Genomic DNA, 19751 nt, shown 5'->3' on the forward strand with positions numbered 1-19751 from the left:
TTTGTGCCAGACACAGCGTTTTTCTTAATGGCCAAAAAGCTCAATTTTAGTCTCATCTGACCAGAGTACCTTCTTCCATATGTTTGGGGAGTCTCCCACATGGCTTATGGCGAACACCAAACGTGTTTGCTTATTTTTTTCTTTAAGCAATGGCTTTTTTCTGGCCACTCTTCCGTAAAGCCCAGCTCTGTGGAGTGTACGGCTTAAAGTGGTCCTATGGACAGATACTCCAATCTCCGCTGTGGAGCTTTGCAGTTCCTTCAGGGTTATCTTTTGTCTCTTTGTTGCCTCTCTGATTAATGCCCTCCTTGCCTGGTCCGTGAGTTTTGGTGGGCAGCCCTCTCTTGGCAGGTTTGTTGTGGTGCCATATTCTTTCCATTTTTTAATAATGGATTTAATGGTGCTCCGTGGGATGTTCAAAGTTTCGGATATTTTTTTATAACCCAACCCTGATCTGTACTTCTCCACAACTTTGTCCCTGACCTGTTTGGAGAGCTCCTCGGTCTTCATGGTGCCGCTTGCTTGGTGGTGCCCCTTGCTTAGTGGTGTTGCAGACTCTGGGGCCTTTCAGAACAGGTGTATATATACTGAGATAATGTGACAGATCATGTGACACAGGTACACTTTATTTAACTAATTATGTGACTTCTGAAGGTAATTGGTTGCACTAGATCTTATTTAGGGGCTTCATAGCAAAGGGGGTGAATACATATGCACGCACCACTTTTCCATTATTTATTTGTAAGAATTATTTGAAACAAGTTATTTTTTTCATTTCACTTCACCAATTTGGACTATTTTGTGTATGTCCATTACATGAAATCCAAATAAAAATCCATTTAAATTACAGGTTGTAATGCAACAAAATAGGAAAAACGCAAAGGGGGATGAACACTTTTGCAAGGCACTGTACAACCTGGTGAGGATTTGGGAGGGGGACGAGTGGAAGACGACTTTTAACACACCCAGTGGGCATTACGAGTACCAAGTCATGCCGTTCGGTCTAGCCAACGCGCCTGCGGTGTTCCAGTCGTTGGTCAACGACGTGTTCCGGGATCTCCTCGACTACAGCGTCTTCATGTATTTGGATGACATCCTAATATTCTCAAAGGACATGAGTGAACACCAGCAGCACGTTCGGCAGGTCCTCCAACACCTTCTCCGTCACCAGCTCTACGTCAAGGCGGAGAAGTGCGTGTTCTACACAGAGACAGTATCCTTCCTGGGGTTCATCGTCACACAGGGGGACCTACAGATGGACCCAGCCAAGGTCAGCACGCTACTGGATTGGCCCCAGCCCTCATCCCTCAAGCAACTACAGCAGTTTTTAGGGTTCGCAAATTTTTATAGCCGATTTATTCGCAATTTTAGCTCCCTAGCTGCTCCCCTGACAGCCCTCACCCAGACGAGCATGCGCTCCTTCGCCTGGACCCTGGAAGCGGGGAACGCATTTGATGCGCTTAAGCGACGCTTTACATCAGCCCCGTTTCTAGGGCATCCTGATCCGTCCCTGCCGTTCATTGTGGAGGTGGATGCTTCAGATGTTGCGGTGGGAGCAATCCTGTCCCAGCGGTTCCTCACGGATGGTAAGACTCACCTCTGCGTGTTTGTCTCCGGCGGAGCGGAATTACGACATTGGGAACCGTGAGTTGCTAGCAGTCAACCTCGCCCTGGGGGAGTGGAGGCATTGGCTAGAGGGGGCCGCCCATCCATTCGTCATATGGACGGACCATAAGAACTTAGCCTACATTCAGGGGGCCAAGAGGCTGAACTCGCACGAGGCCAGGTGGGCGTTGTTCTGCACCAGTTCCGGTTCACCATCTCATACCGTCCGGGGTCGAAGAACACCAAGCCTGACACGCTCTCCCGGCAGTTCGACCCCGTGGACCTGGTGGAGAGGGATGACCCCATTGTCCCCAACGCCCTGATTGCTGCACCAGTTTCGTGTGGAATCGATAGGCTGGTCAGAGCAGCGCTACGGCGGGAGCCCGATCCGGGCAGAGGTCCATCAGGGAGGATGTACGTACCCAAGGCTGCGCGCTCGCGACTGCTTCAGTGGGCGCACGTGTCCGACCTCACCAGCCATCCGGGGGGTGCCAGGACATTGGAGTTCCTGCGTAGGAGGTTCTGGTGGCCATTGGCTGAGGGGGATACGCACGCCTTCGTGGCTCCTTGCCCAGTGTGCGCGCGCATGAAGAGCTCACATCAGCCCGCGCCAGCGCTGCTCCGACCCCTGCCTATCCCCAAGCGTCCCTGGTCCCACATCTCTCTGGATGTCATTTCCGCCCTACCCCCCTCTGATGGATACACAGTCATCCTGGTCGTTGTGGACCGGTTCTCGAAGGCTGCCGACTTCATTCCCCTTCCAAAACTCCCATCGGCCCGGGAGACGGCTAAGTTGGTGGTGCAGCACGTTTTCCGGGTCCATGGCCTTCCCCTAGATGTGGTGTCGGATCGGGGCCCTCAGTTCACCTCCAGGTTCTGGAAGGCGTTCACCACCTGCCTCGGCGCCTCCGTCAGCTTGTCTGCCCGTTCGACTGGGGATGGAAGCCGGAAGACAAGCTGACGGAGGCGCCGAGGTAGGTGGTGAACACCTTCCAGAACCTGGAGGCGAACTGAGCACGTCAACCATGATCTGGAGGGGTTGCTGAGGTGCTACGCCTCCAGCAATGTGGAGTCAGCGACTGGTGTTGGCGGAGTACACCCACAACACCCTTCTCTGCTCATCCACCTGCCTGTCCCCCTTCAAGTGCCAATACGGGTACCAACCACTCCTATTTCCTGAGCAAGAGGAGGAGGCGGCGGTCCTGTCGGTCCAGGCCCACATTAGTCGCTGTCGCCGCATCTGCAGGCAGGTACGAGCGGCGCTTAAGCGGGCCTCGGTCAGGTCTCAACATCAGGCCAACCGCAGGTGTCACCCGGCCCCGGTTTTTCGCCCGGGACAGAGGGTGTGGCTCTCCACGCGGGATCTTCCCCTCCCAGGGGCATACCACCTGCAACTTTCCCCCACCATGCGGGTGCATCCCACATTCCATGTGTCCCTCCTCAAGCCTGTCACCACCTGTCCCCTGGCTCCCCCTCCTCGTCCTGTTCCCCCACTGTGCTTTGTCGGAGGACAGCCGGCTTTTACTGTGGACCGGATCCTGGACTGCCGAAGGGTGGGGAGGGGTCTCCAATTTCTAGTGGACTGAGAGGGTTATGGGCCGGAGGAGCGGTCCTGGGTGCCCAGGAGGGACATTCTGGACCCAGGGCTGATAACAACATTCCGTCACTCGGAGGCGCCGAGGTGAACGGCTGGGGCCATTACAGGAGGGGGTTGCAGTTCCGGAGCGACCCACTAGGTGTCATCCTCTGACAACCTTAGGCACCTCCTCACTCACAGTCTGGACTAATCAGTATCCTATTGGTGTCACCTGTGTCTACCTGTTCACCTGTGTATTTATGCCCTCACTTCCCTGTGTTCCCTTGCTCAGTTTTCTGTTAGTTTCTCTATGTCCAGCAAGTACCTGTACATCGGTGTCTAATCGGAGACCTATGCACAGGTACTTGAGAAGTGTTCTCCCTGTTTCGTTATTTGTTTCAGTCGTAGGTAGTATTTCGGATTTTGGCTGTCAGCCGGTTTTTGGAGACTTATTTGCTCTGACTTTCTTTTATCGTGATAAGTCCGTTATTTTGTATTTTGGCTTCGGGACCACCAGTAAAGATCCTGCTGTATATACTGCACGACAACCTGGGTCACACCTCACACCAACCCTTACAACCCCATAATGTAAAAGTGGAGTAATGTTTTAAGAATCTTGTACAAAATGAAAAGCTGAAATGTCTTAAGACAGTAAGTATTCAACCCCTTTGTTATGGCAAGCCTAAATAACTTCAGGAGTAAAAATGTGCTTAACAAGTCAGATAAGTTGCATGGACTAATTCTCTGTGCAATAATGGTGTTTAACATATATTTTTTTCTGACTACCCCATCTCTGTACCCCACACATACAATTATCTGTTACACCCCTTAGTCGAGCAATGAATTTCAAGCACAGATTCAACGACAAAGACCAGTGAGGTTTTCCAATGCCTCACAAAGAAGGACACCTATTAGTAGATGGGTAAAAAAAATAAAAGAAACAGACATTGAGTACCCCTTTGAGCATGGATAAGTTATTAATTACACTTTGGATGGTGTATCACTACACCCAGTCACTACAAAGATACCTTTGGTGGCTCCTCAGAGGAGGAAGGGGAGGACCATCCTCCTCAGTGAATTTCAGAAAAATTATCATTTTTAGATAAAACTATGATAAATATAATCACGTCACAAAATAATTGATTATAAAACACTATTTTGCAATGAACATCTACAGTAGCTTCAACAGCACTCTGTAGGGTATCACCATGGTGTAGCCAGAAGACAGCTAGCTTCCGTCATCCTCTGGGTATATTAACTTCAATACAAAACCTAGAAGGCTCATGGTTCTCACCCCATTCCATAGACTTACACAATAATTATGACAACATACGGAGGACATCCTCCAACCTATCAGAGCTCTTGCGGCATGAACTGACATGTTGTCCACCCAATCAAAGGATCAGAGAATGAATCTAGTACTGAAAGCATAAGCTACAGTTAGCTAGCACTGCAGTGCATAAAATGTGGTGAGTAGTTTACATTTAAGTCATTTAGCAGACGCTCTTATCCAGAGCGACTTACAAATTGGTGCATTCAACTTAGGATAGCCAGTTGACTCAAAGTTGACTCAAAGAGAGAGAAAGACAATAGTTGAACAGTTTTGAACAAATTAATTTCTTCCAAAATGAAGGAGAAGAGAGAGAGATAGCGAGATTTCGAAAATGTTTTTCACTTTCAGTTTCACTTACTTAGCTAGCAAATGCAGCTAGCTAGGTTAGCCTACTCAAATACCCTGCTCAAACAGAGGGATGCTATGTTAGCTAGCTGGCTATGACTATCCAACACAACACTGGAACTCTTCCAAGTCAAGGTAAGCTTTTGGTTTTACTAATTTATTGCCATCGGGACCCGCCGGTGTAAGTGCTAAACTGCTTACTGACTGTACACTAATGTTACTGTAGCAGTTTTAATAACGCATTAGTTCTATTAGCTATGTTGACTATGATGTTACTTTAGCTAATAGGCTGTGTGTAGCAGTTATGATATGGTTTGGCTTGGAAAGGTTTTTTCGCCTGGTCACATACAGCTGATGCGTTGTGCATTGAAGTCCACAAGCGAAGGGAAAACGTGAGAGGAGGAGAGTGCATAGATGCGAGAAGGAATACAACGTGGCTGCTATGAAAGTGAACTGTGTTTACGCATGATCAGAGTTTTATTCATTCCACTGATTCTGTTGAAAAACATTTCTTAAACGAAAGCAAACGGAACAAAACGGGGAAAAGGCTTCTTAACAGCTTCTACCCCCAAGCCAGCTAATCATGGCTACCTGGACTATTTGCATTGTCCCCCCCACCCCACCCCCTCTTTTACGCTGCTGCTACTCTGTTTATTATCTATGCATAGTCACTTTAACTCTACCCACATGTACATATTACCTAAATTTCCTCGACTAACCGGTGCCCCCGCACATTGACTTTGTACCGGTACCCCCTGTATACAACCTCCCTACTGTTATTTTATTTTACTGCTGCTCTTTAATCATTTTTATTTTTTATTTTTTACTTAACACTTTTTTTCTTAAAACTGCATTGTTGGTTAAGGGCTTGTAAGAAAGCATTTCACTGTAAGGTCTACACCTGTTGTATTTGATAATAACATTTGAGTTGATAAACATACCTGAATTTGTCCAACAGAAACTCTTGTTTGCAACTGTTGGACTAATGATTACACCCTAGATAAGCTAGATGCAGGCAAGAGTGTGCAAGGCGGTATCGAATGTGTCACTGTCTGTCCATGTGTCACTGTCTGTCATCTCACATTTTTGTCTCGACCTGTGTGCACCTACGTTGTAAACTTTCATTCATAGGCTAGGTTGTAGCAATCTCATGATGGGTATAGGGAAAACATGAATATCATGTAGTAGCCTAAACCTATCACTGTTACATTGAACTGGATGAATGGAATATGAATGACAGTCATCCAATATGCTGTCATAGAAATAAGGCCATGCTCATGAAAAAAATGTAATCGGCCTCCCTCATCTTAAACGGCACTGACCGCCACCGAAAGATACAGGCATCCTTCCTAACTCAATTGACGGAGAGGAAGGAAACCACTCAGGGATTTTACCATGAAGCCAAATGGTGATTTTAAACCAGTTACAGAGTTAAATAGCTGTGATAGGATAAAACTGAGGATGGATCAACAGCATTGTAGTTACTCCACAATACTAACCTAAATGACAGAGGGAATCGAAGGAAGCTTGTACAGAATACAAATATTGCAAAACATGCATCCTGTTTGCAATAAGGCACTAAAGTAATACTGATTTTTTTTTGTCCTAAATATAAAGCATTATGTTTGGGGCAAATACAATACATCACTGAGTACCACTCTTCATATTTTCAATCATGGTGGAGGCTGCATCATGTTATGGGTATGCTTGTCATCAGCAAGGACTAGGGAGTTTTTTAGGATAAAAGAAAAGGAAAAGAGCTAAGCACAGGCAAGGTCCTAGAGGAAAACCTGGTTCAGTCTGCTTTCCAACAGACACTGGGAGACAAATCCACATTTCAGCAGGACAATAACCTAAAATGCAAGGCTAAATATACACTGGAGTTACTTACCAAGACGACATCGAATGTTCGAGTGCCCTAGTTACAGTTTGACTTAAATCGACTTGAAAATCTATGGCAAGACATGAAAATGTCTATCTAGCAATGATCAACAACCAACTTGACAGAGCTTAGAGAAATATTGTACAATCAAGCTTTGCAAAGCTCTTAGAGACTTATCCAGAAAGACTCACAGCTGTAATCGCTGCCAAAGGTGATTCTAACATGTATTGACTCAGGGGGTTGAATACTTATTTAATCAAATTGTATTAGTGTTATATTTTCCATACATTTTTCTTCCACTTTGACATTACAGGGTAGTTTGTGTAGATTGTTGACAAAAAATTAAAATTAAATCATTTTTAAACCCACTTTGTAACACAACAAAATGGCGAAAAATACAAGGCACTGTATCACTTTATGAAGGCACTGTATAACCCTCCATATAACTGCACCCTGTGCCATAATACTCACTTCAAAAATGTCCTGCTTCTCCTCCTATAAGATAAGATAACCTCCCTCTGTCTCCCAGTAGGACATGCCTAAGAACAAGCACCAATTTAACATTCTCAAAACTGACAAAATAATTACCCCCTCCTGGTCTCTGTTTGTCTAATTTCATTTTCCCTACAGTGTAACTATGTGCAGCTCTGACAAAAGCAGCTGCATTGGTTGCTGCTAAATCATTCATTTGTATTGGAGTGAGAGTGTGTAACTAGTTTCTTTTTCAGAGACCACAGATTGCTTATAGATGGATCGATCAATGTCTGGATGATGGTTTGATTGTCTGTTTGTTTTTGTAAAATGCACCAGTCGGCAACAATATTTTATTTGGAGAAAGACAATGGATGATTCTATTCTATTTATATTTCATTCTACTAAGTCCCTAGCCTGATCCTCCCCAATTCAGGTATGCATTTTCCTCAGGTGTCTCATCAAAATACATCCCCTCATCCCTGTAACTCACTGTCTGGTGAGGAAGCGTGTCATGGCATTGGGTTTCCTCATGAACAGCACCACCTGGCGGTTCAGCCAGACGAAGAAGGCCCCCAGGAACCCACAGGAGATCCTGCAGTGACAACCACCAGCACCTTTACCTCACTCACTCTCAAGGTTGACATTTTCTGAAGAATATACAGTATGTGTGCTTGCTTCAGATGTTAGTTTAGTTGGTGTTGATCTAGCCTGTACAGTCGTGGTCAAACGTTTTGAGAATGACTAAAGTATTGGTCTTCACAAAGTTTGCTGCTTCAGTGTTTTTAGATATTTTTGTCAGATGTTACTATGGTATACTGAAGTATAATTCCAAGCATTCCATAAGTGTCAAATGCTTTTATTGACAATGACATTAAGTTTATGGAAAGAGTCAATATTTGCAGTGTTGACCCTTCTTTTTCAAGACCTCTGCAATCCGCCCTGGCATGCTGTCAATTAACTTCTGGGCCACATCCTGACTGATGGCAGCCCATTCTTGTATAATCAATGCTTGGAGTTTGTGGGTTTTTGTTTGTCCACCTGCCTCTTGAGGATTGACCACAAGTTCTCAATGGGATTAAGGTCTGGGGAGTTTCCTGGCCATGGACCCAAAATGTCGATGTTTTGTTTCCAGAGCCACTTAGTTTTCACTTTTGCCTTATGGCAAGGTGCTCCATCATGCTGGAAAAGGCATTGTTCGTCACCAAACTGTTCTTGGATGGTTGGGAGAAGTTGCTCTCGGAGGATGTGTTGGTACCATTCTTTATTCATGGCTGTGTTCTTAGGCAAAATTGTGAATGAGCCCACTCCCTTGGCTGAGAAGCAACCCCACACATGAATGGTCTCAGGATGCTTTACTGTTGGCATGACACAGGACTGATGGTAGCGCTCACCTTGTCTTCTCCGGGACAAGCTTTTTTTCCGGATGCCCCAAACAATCGGAAAGGGGATTCATCAGAGAAAATGACTTTACCCCAGTCCTCAGCAGTCCAATCCCTGTACCTTTTGCAGAATATCAGTCTGTCCCTGATGTTTTTCCTGGAGAGGAGTGGCTTCCTCGCTGCCCTTCTTAACACCAGGCCATCCTCCAAAAGTCTTCGCCTCAGATGCACTCACACCTGCTGCCATTCCTGAGCAAGCTCTGCACTGGTGGTGCCCCGATCCCGCAGCTGAATCAACTTTAGGAGACGGTCCTGGCGCTTGCTGGACTTTCTTGGGCGCCCTGAAGCCTTCTTCACAACAATTAAACCCCACTCCTTGAAGTTCTTGATGATCCGATAAATGGTTGATTTAGGTGCAATTTTACTAGCAGCAATATCCTTGCCTGTGAAGCCCTTTTTGTGCAAAGCAATGATGACGGCACGTGTTTCCTTGCAGGTAACCATGGTTAACAGAGGAAGAACAATGATTTCAAGCACCACCCTCCTTTTAAAGCTTCCAGTCTGTTATTCTAACTCAATCAGCATGACAGAGTGATCTCCAGCCTTGTCCTCATCAACACTCTCACCTGTGTTAACGAGATAATCACTGACATGTTGTCAGCTGGTCCTTTTGTGGCAGGGCTGAAATGCAGTGGAAAAGTTTTTTGGGGATTAAGTTCATTTTCATGGCAAAGAGGGACTTTGCAATTAATTGCAATTCATCTGATCACTCTTCATAACATTCTGGAGTATATGCAAATTGCCATCATAGAAACTGAGGCAGCAGACTTTGTGAAAATTAATATTTGTGTCATTCTCAAAACTTTTGGCCACGACTGTTTTTTCTAGATCTCTAATCTAGGAAGCTGAAGCAAGCACACTAGCAAGCAAAATCATTCACACCATCTCAGTTCTTAAAATAACTACCAATTTAAGAGCTTTATGGCACATAGACTGAGATTATACATTCATGTTGGGTTGTGACAAAGAACTACATACAGTGTGGTCACCGTGCCCTCACCACGCTCCTGGGGCCCCCTCTCGACCCTTTCTCTCACCCGATGATGGCAAATGCAGGCAGCTCCTGGAGGTCAAATGGGAAGTCCATGCGGAACTTGGTGCGGAAGAGAGCAGTGATGGTGACTATGGTGGACGAGAGGACAGCGGGTGCAGGGAAATAGAGAGATAGAGAGTCTTAGAACTTATACATGCACATTATACTATTTATCATATATCGTGCCTTCAGAAAGTATTCACACCCCTTGACCTTTTTTGTTGTGTTACAGCCTGAATTTAAAATAGATTACATTTTGATTTCTTGTCACTGGCCTATACACAATACCTCATAGTACATGTAGTTAATTGACCTACCTGCATCTTTGTTGAACACAGAGAGCACTCTGAATATGAAGGCACTGAAGGTGGCAGCAAAATAACCTCTCCAGTAGTTCCTCACAGCAAAGTAAGTGGACGTCACTTCTATACTGAACAGCACCCCTGGTGGAACAACAGGATCAAAGCAAGAGAGGTCAAATATCAGTCAGATCATATCAGAAAATGTGGCACTTAGTTCAAGTCTAGATCGCATATTGCATTTTGACACTGAAGACTTGCTATGATGACCTGTCACAAATATAACTGAGGCAATTTCAACACTACGCCTATATTGATTGTTTCAGCTGATTTTGTAGCTTGCTTTATACTAGATGAATGGAAGGAGAATTGTTAGAAGGAAAAATAAAATAGTGTTGTACCTCCAAGAGGGGTACCGAAACAGCAGCCCACCCCAACTGCACAGCCAACTGTGAGGATGTCTGTGTAGCAGTATGGGCTCTACTGACACACAGAGAGGGTGACAGAGAGAGGGCAGCAGAGAGGTAGAGAGAGAAAGGGGAGAGACAGAGAGAGAGAGGAAGGGACAGACAGATAGAGGGAAAGGGGTACGGGGATCCCATACAAGTAGACAAGGAACAGAGGGAGGAAAAGAGAAAGTCAATGGAAAAACACCTAAAAGTAGAATGCGAAGTGATCTGACAAAACTGTAATGCCCTTGTTGTTCTCATTTACATTTAAGTAGACGCTCTTATCCAGAGCGACTTACAGTTAGTGAGTGCATACATTATTTTATTTTTTCATACTGGCCCCCCGTGGGAATCGAACCCACAACCCTGGTGTTGCAAACGCCATGCTCTACCAACTGAGCTACATCGTTGCCGGCCATTCCCTTCCCTACCATGGACAACGCTGGGCCAATTGTGCGCTGCCCCATGGGTCTCCCGGTCACGGCCAGCCACGACAGAGCCTGGATTCGAACCAGGATCTCTAGTGGCACAACTAGCACTGCGATGCAGTGCCTTAGACCACTGCGCCACTCGGGAGATAATGCTGGTCAAGTAACTGCCTACCTGATGGACTCCTGAGAAGAACGTCATACACTTGCTCAGCACAGCAGCACAGATGCTGGCGATGTGAACAAATGGGCCCTTGGGAAGCAAAAGTGGAAGACAAGTGGGCAGAAACAAGGAAACTTTTAATCTCTTTTTAGATAGCAATAATCAGGGAATCTGATGTGAGTGTGTGTAACCCACCTCTTTCCCCACTGGCATCCCACTGCCCAGACCTGCAGTCAGACCAATGACTTTGGCAGTAAAAGCCCTGAAAGTCAGATACTCCTTCAACACTACCCCTCTGAGAATGGTCTTCAGCTCAGGAATACCAGAGCCTGAGAGAAAGAGAAAGAGAGAAAAAGAGAAAGAGCGAGACAGAGAGACAGACAGGTCGGGGAGGTGAAAAGAGGTCAGGGAAGAGATAGAATTACAAACATTTTGTTTTACAGGAAAACTAAATTTATGTTTGACTTGGAACAACAAGAAAGGGTCATAACTCTTAATAGACAGTGAGGACATGGCTAGGTAGGTACATAAGCAGAGAAGGGAGAAGATCAATGGATAACAGATTGTGGGTAACAGGTCATTAAGGGTGGCAGGTGGTGGGAAAAGTAAGCAGTAAGCATTGAGTGCGCGAGCGGGTACACACCAATGGCTTGCGGAGCGACCAGGTGGCAAAAGAAGGAGGCGAACATGATGAGCACCATGGGATAGCTGACCCAGGCCAGGTACTGGAGCAGGACATTACCCCTCAGCTCCCAGTGAATCCACTTATACACTGACATGGGGACAGAGGCAGGGACAGAGGGATGGGAGAGGGATGGGAGAGGATTTGAGGAGAGGGGTGAAAGTGAGGCATGTGAAGGGTTGTGAGAAAAAGCAGGAAGGTAGAGGAGAAGGTGAGCAAAACAGAGGGGGTAAGGAAGAAGGGAAATAGTGAGGAGGGGGAGGAGGAAATGAGGGGAAGACAGAACACGGGGTGAAAATGAGGGAAGAGGATGTAGGATAAGGTAAGGGAGGTGAGAAAGGGAAGTTGGTTATGACAGGGCAGACACTGACAGACAGTTACAAAGAAAATACACTTTAAGATGCCCTTTTCTAGGGTCAAATGTCAATCCATTTGGACTGACAGATGTCCTTTTCCATTTGTAGATGTTTCTCTTGGCATTAGTAATATTCTGTAAGAGGGGCACTGACTTGCTGAGCTTCCCCAGGTTTCATTGAAATGTACACTGTAAAAAAAGATATTGAGATTCAGTCAAAATGACTCATTTTATCTAGCCAAGTCAACTAAATTTGCAAAATTTGTTGAGTTGACAAAATATTAAGTTGAGTTGACTTCAAAATGTCAAAGCTTATCAAATCAAATTGAGTTAGCAAAAAAACAATGTTTACTCAACTTAGAAATTCACAACCATGAAGTCAAATCAACTGAAGCAACATACGGTGCATTCAGAAAGTATTCAGACCCCTTGACTTTTTCCACATTTTGTTACGTTACAGCCTTACTCTAAAATTGATTAAGTAGTTTCCCCCCCCTCATCAATCTACACACAATACCCCATAATGACAAAGCAAAAACAGGTTTAGAAATGTTTACACATTTATATATATATATATATAAAAATAAAAAAACGGAAATATCACATTTACATAAATATTCAGACCCTTTACTCAGTACTTTGTTGAAGCACCTTTGGCAGCAATTACAGCCTTGAGTCTTCTTGGGTATGACGCTACAAGCTTGGCACACCTGTATTTGGGGAGTTTCTCCCATTCTTCTCTGCAGATCCTCTCAAGCTCTGTCAGGTTGGATGGGGAGCGCCGCTGCACAGCTATTTTCAGGTCTCTCCAGAGATGTTCGATCGGGTTCAAGTCCGGGCTCTGGCTGGGCCACTCAAGGACATTCAGAGACTTGTCCTGAAGCCACTGCTGCGTTGTCCTGTTGGAAGGTGAACCTTCACCCCACTCTGAGGTCCTGAGCACTCTGGAGAAGGTTTTCATCAAGGATCTCTCTGTACTTTTCGCCGTTCATCTTTCCCTTGATCCTGACTAGTCTCCCAGTCCCTGCCGCTGAACAGCATCCCCACAGCATGATGCTGCCACCACCATGCTTCACTGTAGGGTTGGTGCCAGGTTTCCTCCAGACGTGACGCTTGGCATCCAAAGAGTTCAATCTTGGATTCATCAGACCAGAGAATCTTGTTTCTCATGGTCTGAGAGTCCTTTAGGTGCCTTTTGGCAAACGCTAAGTGAGGTGTCATGTGCCTTTTACTGAGGAGTGGCTTCCGTCTGGCCACTCTACCATAAAGGCCTGATTGGTGGAGTGCTGCAGAGATGGTTGTCCTTCTGGAAGGTTCTCCCATCTCCACAGAGGAACTCTGGAGCTCTGTCAGAGTGACCAACAGGTTCTTGGTCACCTCCCTGACCAAGGCCCTTCTCCCCCGATTGCTCGGTTTGGCCGGGCGGCCAGCTCTAGGAAGAGTCTTGGTGGTTCCAAACTTCTTCTATTTAAAAATGATGGAGGCCACTGTTCTTGGGGACCTTCAACGCTGCAGACTTTTTTTGGTACCCTTCCCCAGATCTGTGCCTCGACACAATCCTGTCTCGGAGCTCTACGAACAATTCCTACGACCTCATGGCTTGGTTTTTGCTCTGATATGCACTGTTAACTGTGGGACCTTATATAGACAGGTGTGTGCCTTTCCAAATCATGTCCAATCAATTGAATTTACCACAGGTGGACTCCAATCAAGTTGTAGAAACATCTAAAGGATCATCAATGGAAACAGTATGTACCTGAGCTCAATTTCGAGTCTCATAGCAAAGGGTCTGAATATGTAAATAAAGTATTTCTGTTTTTAATTTTCGTAAATGTGCAAAAATGTCTAAAACCCTTTTTTCACTTTGTCATTATGGGGTACTGTGTTTAGATTGATGAGAAAAAAATAATATTTAATCAATTTTAGAATAATGCTGTAACGTAACAAAATGTGGAAAAAGTAAAGGGGTCTGAATACTTTCTGAATGCACTGTAACAGTAGTGTTGACGGAAAGTGTCATGTTCAGATGACTTCAACGTATGTTTGGGGAGCCGAACTCATTAGAATAATACCCAGCATGCTTTGCAACCGTTAATTTTTATATTTACATTTTGTACATTTAGCAGACGCTTCTATCCAGAGCGACTTCAGTTGAAAGTAGATTAAAAAAACAAACATGTAAAAAGTGCCAAGTAAAACGTTTCTGTCACTGTTACTGAGAATGCCATTGTAGTTAACGTGATTTGTTGGTTGGTTGACATTACTCAGTACACTTCAAAAGCTCACACATGATGAAGAGACAGATGGGAGCGTAATGTCCCTACTGAAATCTCTATTATATCATTTCAAAGACTTAGTCAGTTCTGAAATGTGTAATTTTCAAAGTAGTTGTTTCAACTGTATAGGAGGTTGACACAACTTTACATTTTAAGGCAGCCTGGTAGCAAACTTTGGTAAGTTGAAACAACATAGTTTTGTTTTTCTGACTAGCAAATACTTGTCCTCTACACTTAGGAATTTGTCAAAACAACTTGTGTAGCTTTGTTAGCACAACAAAAAAAATTCAGTTGAAGCACATTGATTTGACTAAAAGTATCAAGTTCACTCAAGTTATTACATCCAAATTTGTCAGTTCCACTTACTTTACAAGGTTGAAGTAACTTTAGAATAAGTTAACTCCACACAAAATCCAGATTGGACTTCACATGACATTTTAAGGCAGCCTGGTAACAAACTTTTGGAAGTTGAATCAAAAATATTTTATTTTATTTTTATTTTTTACAGTGTACAGATGTGTTTCACCCACGTATCTGTACTCTGTAAAATGTACTCTGTGTTTATGAATAACATCACTGAGAGGTAGCATATAAAATTAGCACATTAGCGGTCCAAGAACAGAGCCTTGAGGGACTCCATCATACAAACATCACTAAACCCCCTAATATGGGTAATGACTGTAAACCTAATTTATAATTTCAAGTATAACGTTTTGTAATGTTTGTTTTGCAAGATTCATTTTGCATATCAGGATACCACGGAACTGTTTTGCAACACTTTTTGATAATCACTCTGCCTAACCCTCAACAATAAGCAACCAGGTGTCTAGTTAGATAACTATTTATGCTGTAAAAGCATTCATGCACCTGTATGAGTTGCCGGTTCAGTGGCTTGAATGCAAACATTGTAAAAACATATCTCATCATCATAAAACAAGATTGTTTAGTGTGTTGCATTGTGGGTATTGTTGTACATTGTAGACTCTTGGCACTGGTGTAGTCCATGGTCCAGCTGACCAGCGCCATTGAGATGCCCAGCAGCACCAGAAAGATCCAGTCCTCTCCTAGCTTGGTGACCAGGAACCTCTGTACCCGCGCTACACAGTCTGAGAAAACACCATGACAGACAATGATTCACAACAAAGCTTCAACTACATGTATACTTTTTAACTATACAGTGTTAAAAGGTCATCAATTCTAAAATGAGATTTGATTTTAATACAACAATAACCAGTTTTGGTCAATGTTAATTTTCAACTATTAATCACTAGCTAACACTTTTGAAAGTGTAACATTAACTCTGAGTATTGTGGGGCAATATAGACACTTTTAACTTGAACACTGTTAGAGTTCATTTAACACCTGCGACTTTACTGAGCACTGACTCCTCACCTCTACATTTTGAGTAGGAGCGGCGTTTCTTTATAGACAAAGGGTTGCCTTGCTCTGCAGCCATATGTGCATGTCCCCCCTCGTCCGAGTGATGCCGACCCCTGTGCCTGCTATGGTGCCCGTGTCCATGTGTGTGACCGTGGGGGTGGCCATGGTGGTGGCCGTGGTGATGGTGGCCATGGTGATGCTGCGGACGGTGGCCATGGTGAAGGTGGTGGTGTTTCTTCCATTGTCTCTCTGTTAGCAGTCGGGTGGCCTCTCTCCGGCCAGACCCACCCGGGTGCTCACAGTATTCCCCATACAACTGAAAGTGACAGGAGGAAGAGAGACTACAGTACATTACCCATATGTTCATGAGCAAAGGACTACAATGAAGACCCGCCGAAAATGTAGTTCAGGTAAGGTTAGAGGGACAACATTTTATTTTTGGAAAATAGAGAATAACAGTTTGAGATTTTAATTTGCACTGAATGTGTATATTTTAAAGAAAATATATATCATGCAGTATATACAGTTGATGTCGGAAGTTTACATACACCTTAGCCAAATACATTTGAACTCAGTTTTTCACAATTCCTGACATTTAATCCTAGTAAAAATTCCCTGTCTTAGGTCACCACTTTATTTTAAGAATGTGAAATGTCAGAAAAATAGTTGAGAGAATTATTTATTTAAGCTTTTATTTCTTTCATCACATTCCCAGTGGGTCAGAAGTTTACATACAGTCAATTAGTATTTGGTAGCATTGCCTTTAAATTATTTAACTTGGGTCAAATGTTTTGGGTAGCCTTCCACAAGCTTTCCACAATAAGTTGGGTGAGTTTTGGCCGATTCCTCCTGACAGAGCTAGTGTAACTGAGTCAGGTTTGTAGGCCTCCTTGCTCACACACGCTTTTACAGTTCTGCCTCAGATTTTCTATAGAATTGAGGTCAGGGCTTTGTGATGGCCACTCCAATACCTTGACTTTGTTGTCCTTAAGCCATTTTGCTACAACTTTGGAAGTATGCTTGGGGTCATTGTCCATTTGGAAGACCCATTTGCGACCAAGCTTTAACTTCCTGACTGATGTCTTGAGATGTTGCTTCAATATATCCACATAATTTTCCTTCCTCATGATGCCATCTATTTTGTGAAGTGCACCAGTCCCTCCTGCAGCAAAGCACCCCCACAGCATGATGCTGCCACCCCGTGCTTCATGGTTGGGATGGTGGTCTTTGGCTTGCAAGTTACCCCTTTTTTCCTCCAAACATAACGATGGTCATTATGGCCAAACAGTTATATTTTTGTTTCATCAGACCAGAGGATATTTCTACAGAAAGTACGATCTTTGTCCCCATGGGCAGTTGCTAACCGTAGTCTGGCTTTTTTATGGCGGTTTTGGAGCAGTGGCTTCTTCCTTGCTGAGCGGCCTTTCAGGTTATGTCGATATAGGACTCGTTTTACTGTGGATATAGATACTTTTGTACCTGTTTCCACCAGCATCTTCACAAGGTCCTTGCTATTGTTTTGGGATTGATTTGCACTTTTCGCAGCAAAGTACGTTCATCTCTAGGAGACAGAATGCGTCTCCTTCCTGAGCGGTATGACGGCTATATGGTCCCATGGTGTTTATACTTGCGTACTATTGTTTGTACAGATTAACGTGGTACCTTCAGGAAATTGCTCCCAAGGATGAACCAGACTTGTGGAGGTCTACAATTTTTTTTCTGAGGTCTTGGCTGATTTATTTTAATTTTCCCATGATGTCAAGCAAAGAGGCACTGAGTTTGAAGGTAGGCCTTGAAATACATCCACAGGTACACCTCCAATTGACTCAAATGATGTCAATTAGCCTATCAAAAGCTTCTAAAGCCATGACATCATTATCTGGAATTTTCCAAGCTGTTTAAAGGCACAGTCAACTTAGCGTATGTAAACTTCTGACCCACTGGAATTGTGATACAGTGAATTATAAGTGAAACAATCTGTCTGTAAACAATTGTTGGAAAAATTACTTGTGTCATGCACAAAGTAGATGTCCTAACCGACTTGCCAAAACTATAGTTTGTTAACAAGAAATGTGTGGAATGGTTGAAAAACGAGTTTTAATGACTACAACCTAAGTGTATCTAAACTTCCGACTTCAACTGTATACTATTATTATTACTACATACAGTATATGTAAACGTAAAAGTTAATATATGTTTACATATGAAAATATATAAATAATGGGAACGTTCATCTATCATAGAAGAACATAAAATAAATAAACATTGTTTCAGAATGTGGGAGAGTTCAAGTGTCATAATGTACAGTGAGCTCCAAAAGTATTGGGACAGTGACACGTGTTTTGTTGTTTTGGCTCTGTAGCCACAAATATCATACCCCCAAGACATGCTAACCTCTCACCATTACAATAACAGGGGAGGTTGATATTTATGCCTCTGTAACGTTCTATTCATTATTCACGATTCATTCAGGATTATCCGTAATCATGGTAGCATCCACATTAATATAGACATGTTTAGAAACATATTACATTCTTATTTACAATAAAAGTGACTCCAAAATGATACAATACATTATTTACCATTAATTTCTGTTGGGCACAAAATAATGGTAGCATCCACATTAATCCAAAGTGCTGGAGTACAGAGTCAAAACAAAACAAAGATTGTCACTGTCCCAATACTTTTGGAGCTCACTGTATTCTGGCAAACGGGTCATACAGAAAGACAAAACTCCTCAACATGTTTACTTTAAATCTCATTGAGAGGAAGCATGGGTCTACATTTGGATTGATGACGTCTGGACTGCATCCAGACATCTGGCAAAGAGATAACTCCACCTCGCAACTCTCCCACACACAGACATGCAGACACACACAGAAACATGGACATACTTTCATAAACACATACATGCCACACTAAAATAATGTCCTATTATCTAGTAAATCTAATACCACATTACTTGGCTTTTACCATAGTGTAATTAGAATGTATATTTTTGAGTGATAGCCATTACATTAGTCTCTTACGGGGGTGGGGGGAGTAGGGAGTTGGTAAGCTACTATACCAACCAAAGATAAAGCCAAGATCCAAGGTATGTGATCCTTTATCAGACAAGACCAGCAGTGGGTTGTGGGTAAGTTCTTCACCCACTTTATAAATCATGATAGACACATTTCACAATTAAACTGGAGAGGTGGCAAATATTACATTCCATGCCAATTCTAAATGGAAGACGAAATTCTAATTCACTTGCATAAACGGTCAATCAAGTCTACTAATTACTATGATAGAAACACAATCAAATGGCAGACCATCTTGTAAAGATCTTTTCCAAATTAACAGTTCAATGGTCTTCGAACCTACACTGTTATTATTGTTTAATTTGCATGATATTGTTTTAGTGGCTCAATACATAACCCTCACCCTCAATTTAAACAGATGAACCTTTATCTATGTACATAATGATGGAATAACATAATGACGTTTGAGACCTGAATAATGTCATAATACAGTATAGTTAATGTGGGCTTCCATGTAAAACACAAATGATCTAATGATTCATGTTTGCTTATTACCGTGACACTATGTGCAGCCTCCATTGTTGTAGTCTACATTTATGTCCTTTAAAGCTATTCTTATACACTACATGGCCAAAAGTATGTAGACACCTGCTCGTCGAACATCTCATTCAAAAATCATGGCCATTCATATGGAGTTGGTCCCCCCTTTGCTGCTAGAACAGCCTCCACTCTTCTGGGAAGGCTTTCCACTAGATGTTGGAACATTGCTGCGGGGACTTGCTTCCATTCAGCCACAAGAGCATTATTGAGGTCGGGCACTGATGTTGGGCGATTAGGACTGGCTGGCAGTCGGCGTTCCAATTCATCCCAAAGGTGTTCGATGGGGTTGAGCTCAGGGCTCTGTGCAGGCCAGTCAAGTTCTTCCCTCCGATCTCGACAAACCATTTCTGTACGGACCTCGTTTGTGCACGGGGGCATTGTCATGCTGAAACAGGAAAGGGCCTTCCCC

The 19751-nt window shown here is 43.7% G+C and overlaps 1 protein-coding gene across 1 annotated transcript in view; it reads right to left on the reverse strand.

Moving 5' to 3' along the window:
* Window positions 1-19751, reverse strand: part of LOC121571542 (chloride channel protein 1) — a 56368-nt gene that overhangs the window by 13829 nt on the left and 22788 nt on the right. Inside the window, exons 2-10 of the mRNA XM_041883064.2 lie at window positions 15732-16035; window positions 15314-15445; window positions 11670-11798; window positions 11222-11355; window positions 11039-11116; window positions 10388-10466; window positions 10005-10130; window positions 9692-9776; window positions 7706-7807 (exon numbers count right to left, since the gene is read on the reverse strand). Of these exons, the coding sequence (XP_041738998.1) occupies window positions 7706-7807; window positions 9692-9776; window positions 10005-10130; window positions 10388-10466; window positions 11039-11116; window positions 11222-11355; window positions 11670-11798; window positions 15314-15445; window positions 15732-16035 (1169 nt within the window). The remainder of the gene's footprint in view (window positions 1-7705; window positions 7808-9691; window positions 9777-10004; window positions 10131-10387; window positions 10467-11038; window positions 11117-11221; window positions 11356-11669; window positions 11799-15313; window positions 15446-15731; window positions 16036-19751) is intronic.

Source organism: Coregonus clupeaformis, chromosome 8 (genome assembly GCF_020615455.1).
Source record: "Coregonus clupeaformis isolate EN_2021a chromosome 8, ASM2061545v1, whole genome shotgun sequence".
Classification (NCBI taxonomy): Eukaryota; Metazoa; Chordata; class Actinopteri; order Salmoniformes; family Salmonidae; genus Coregonus; species Coregonus clupeaformis.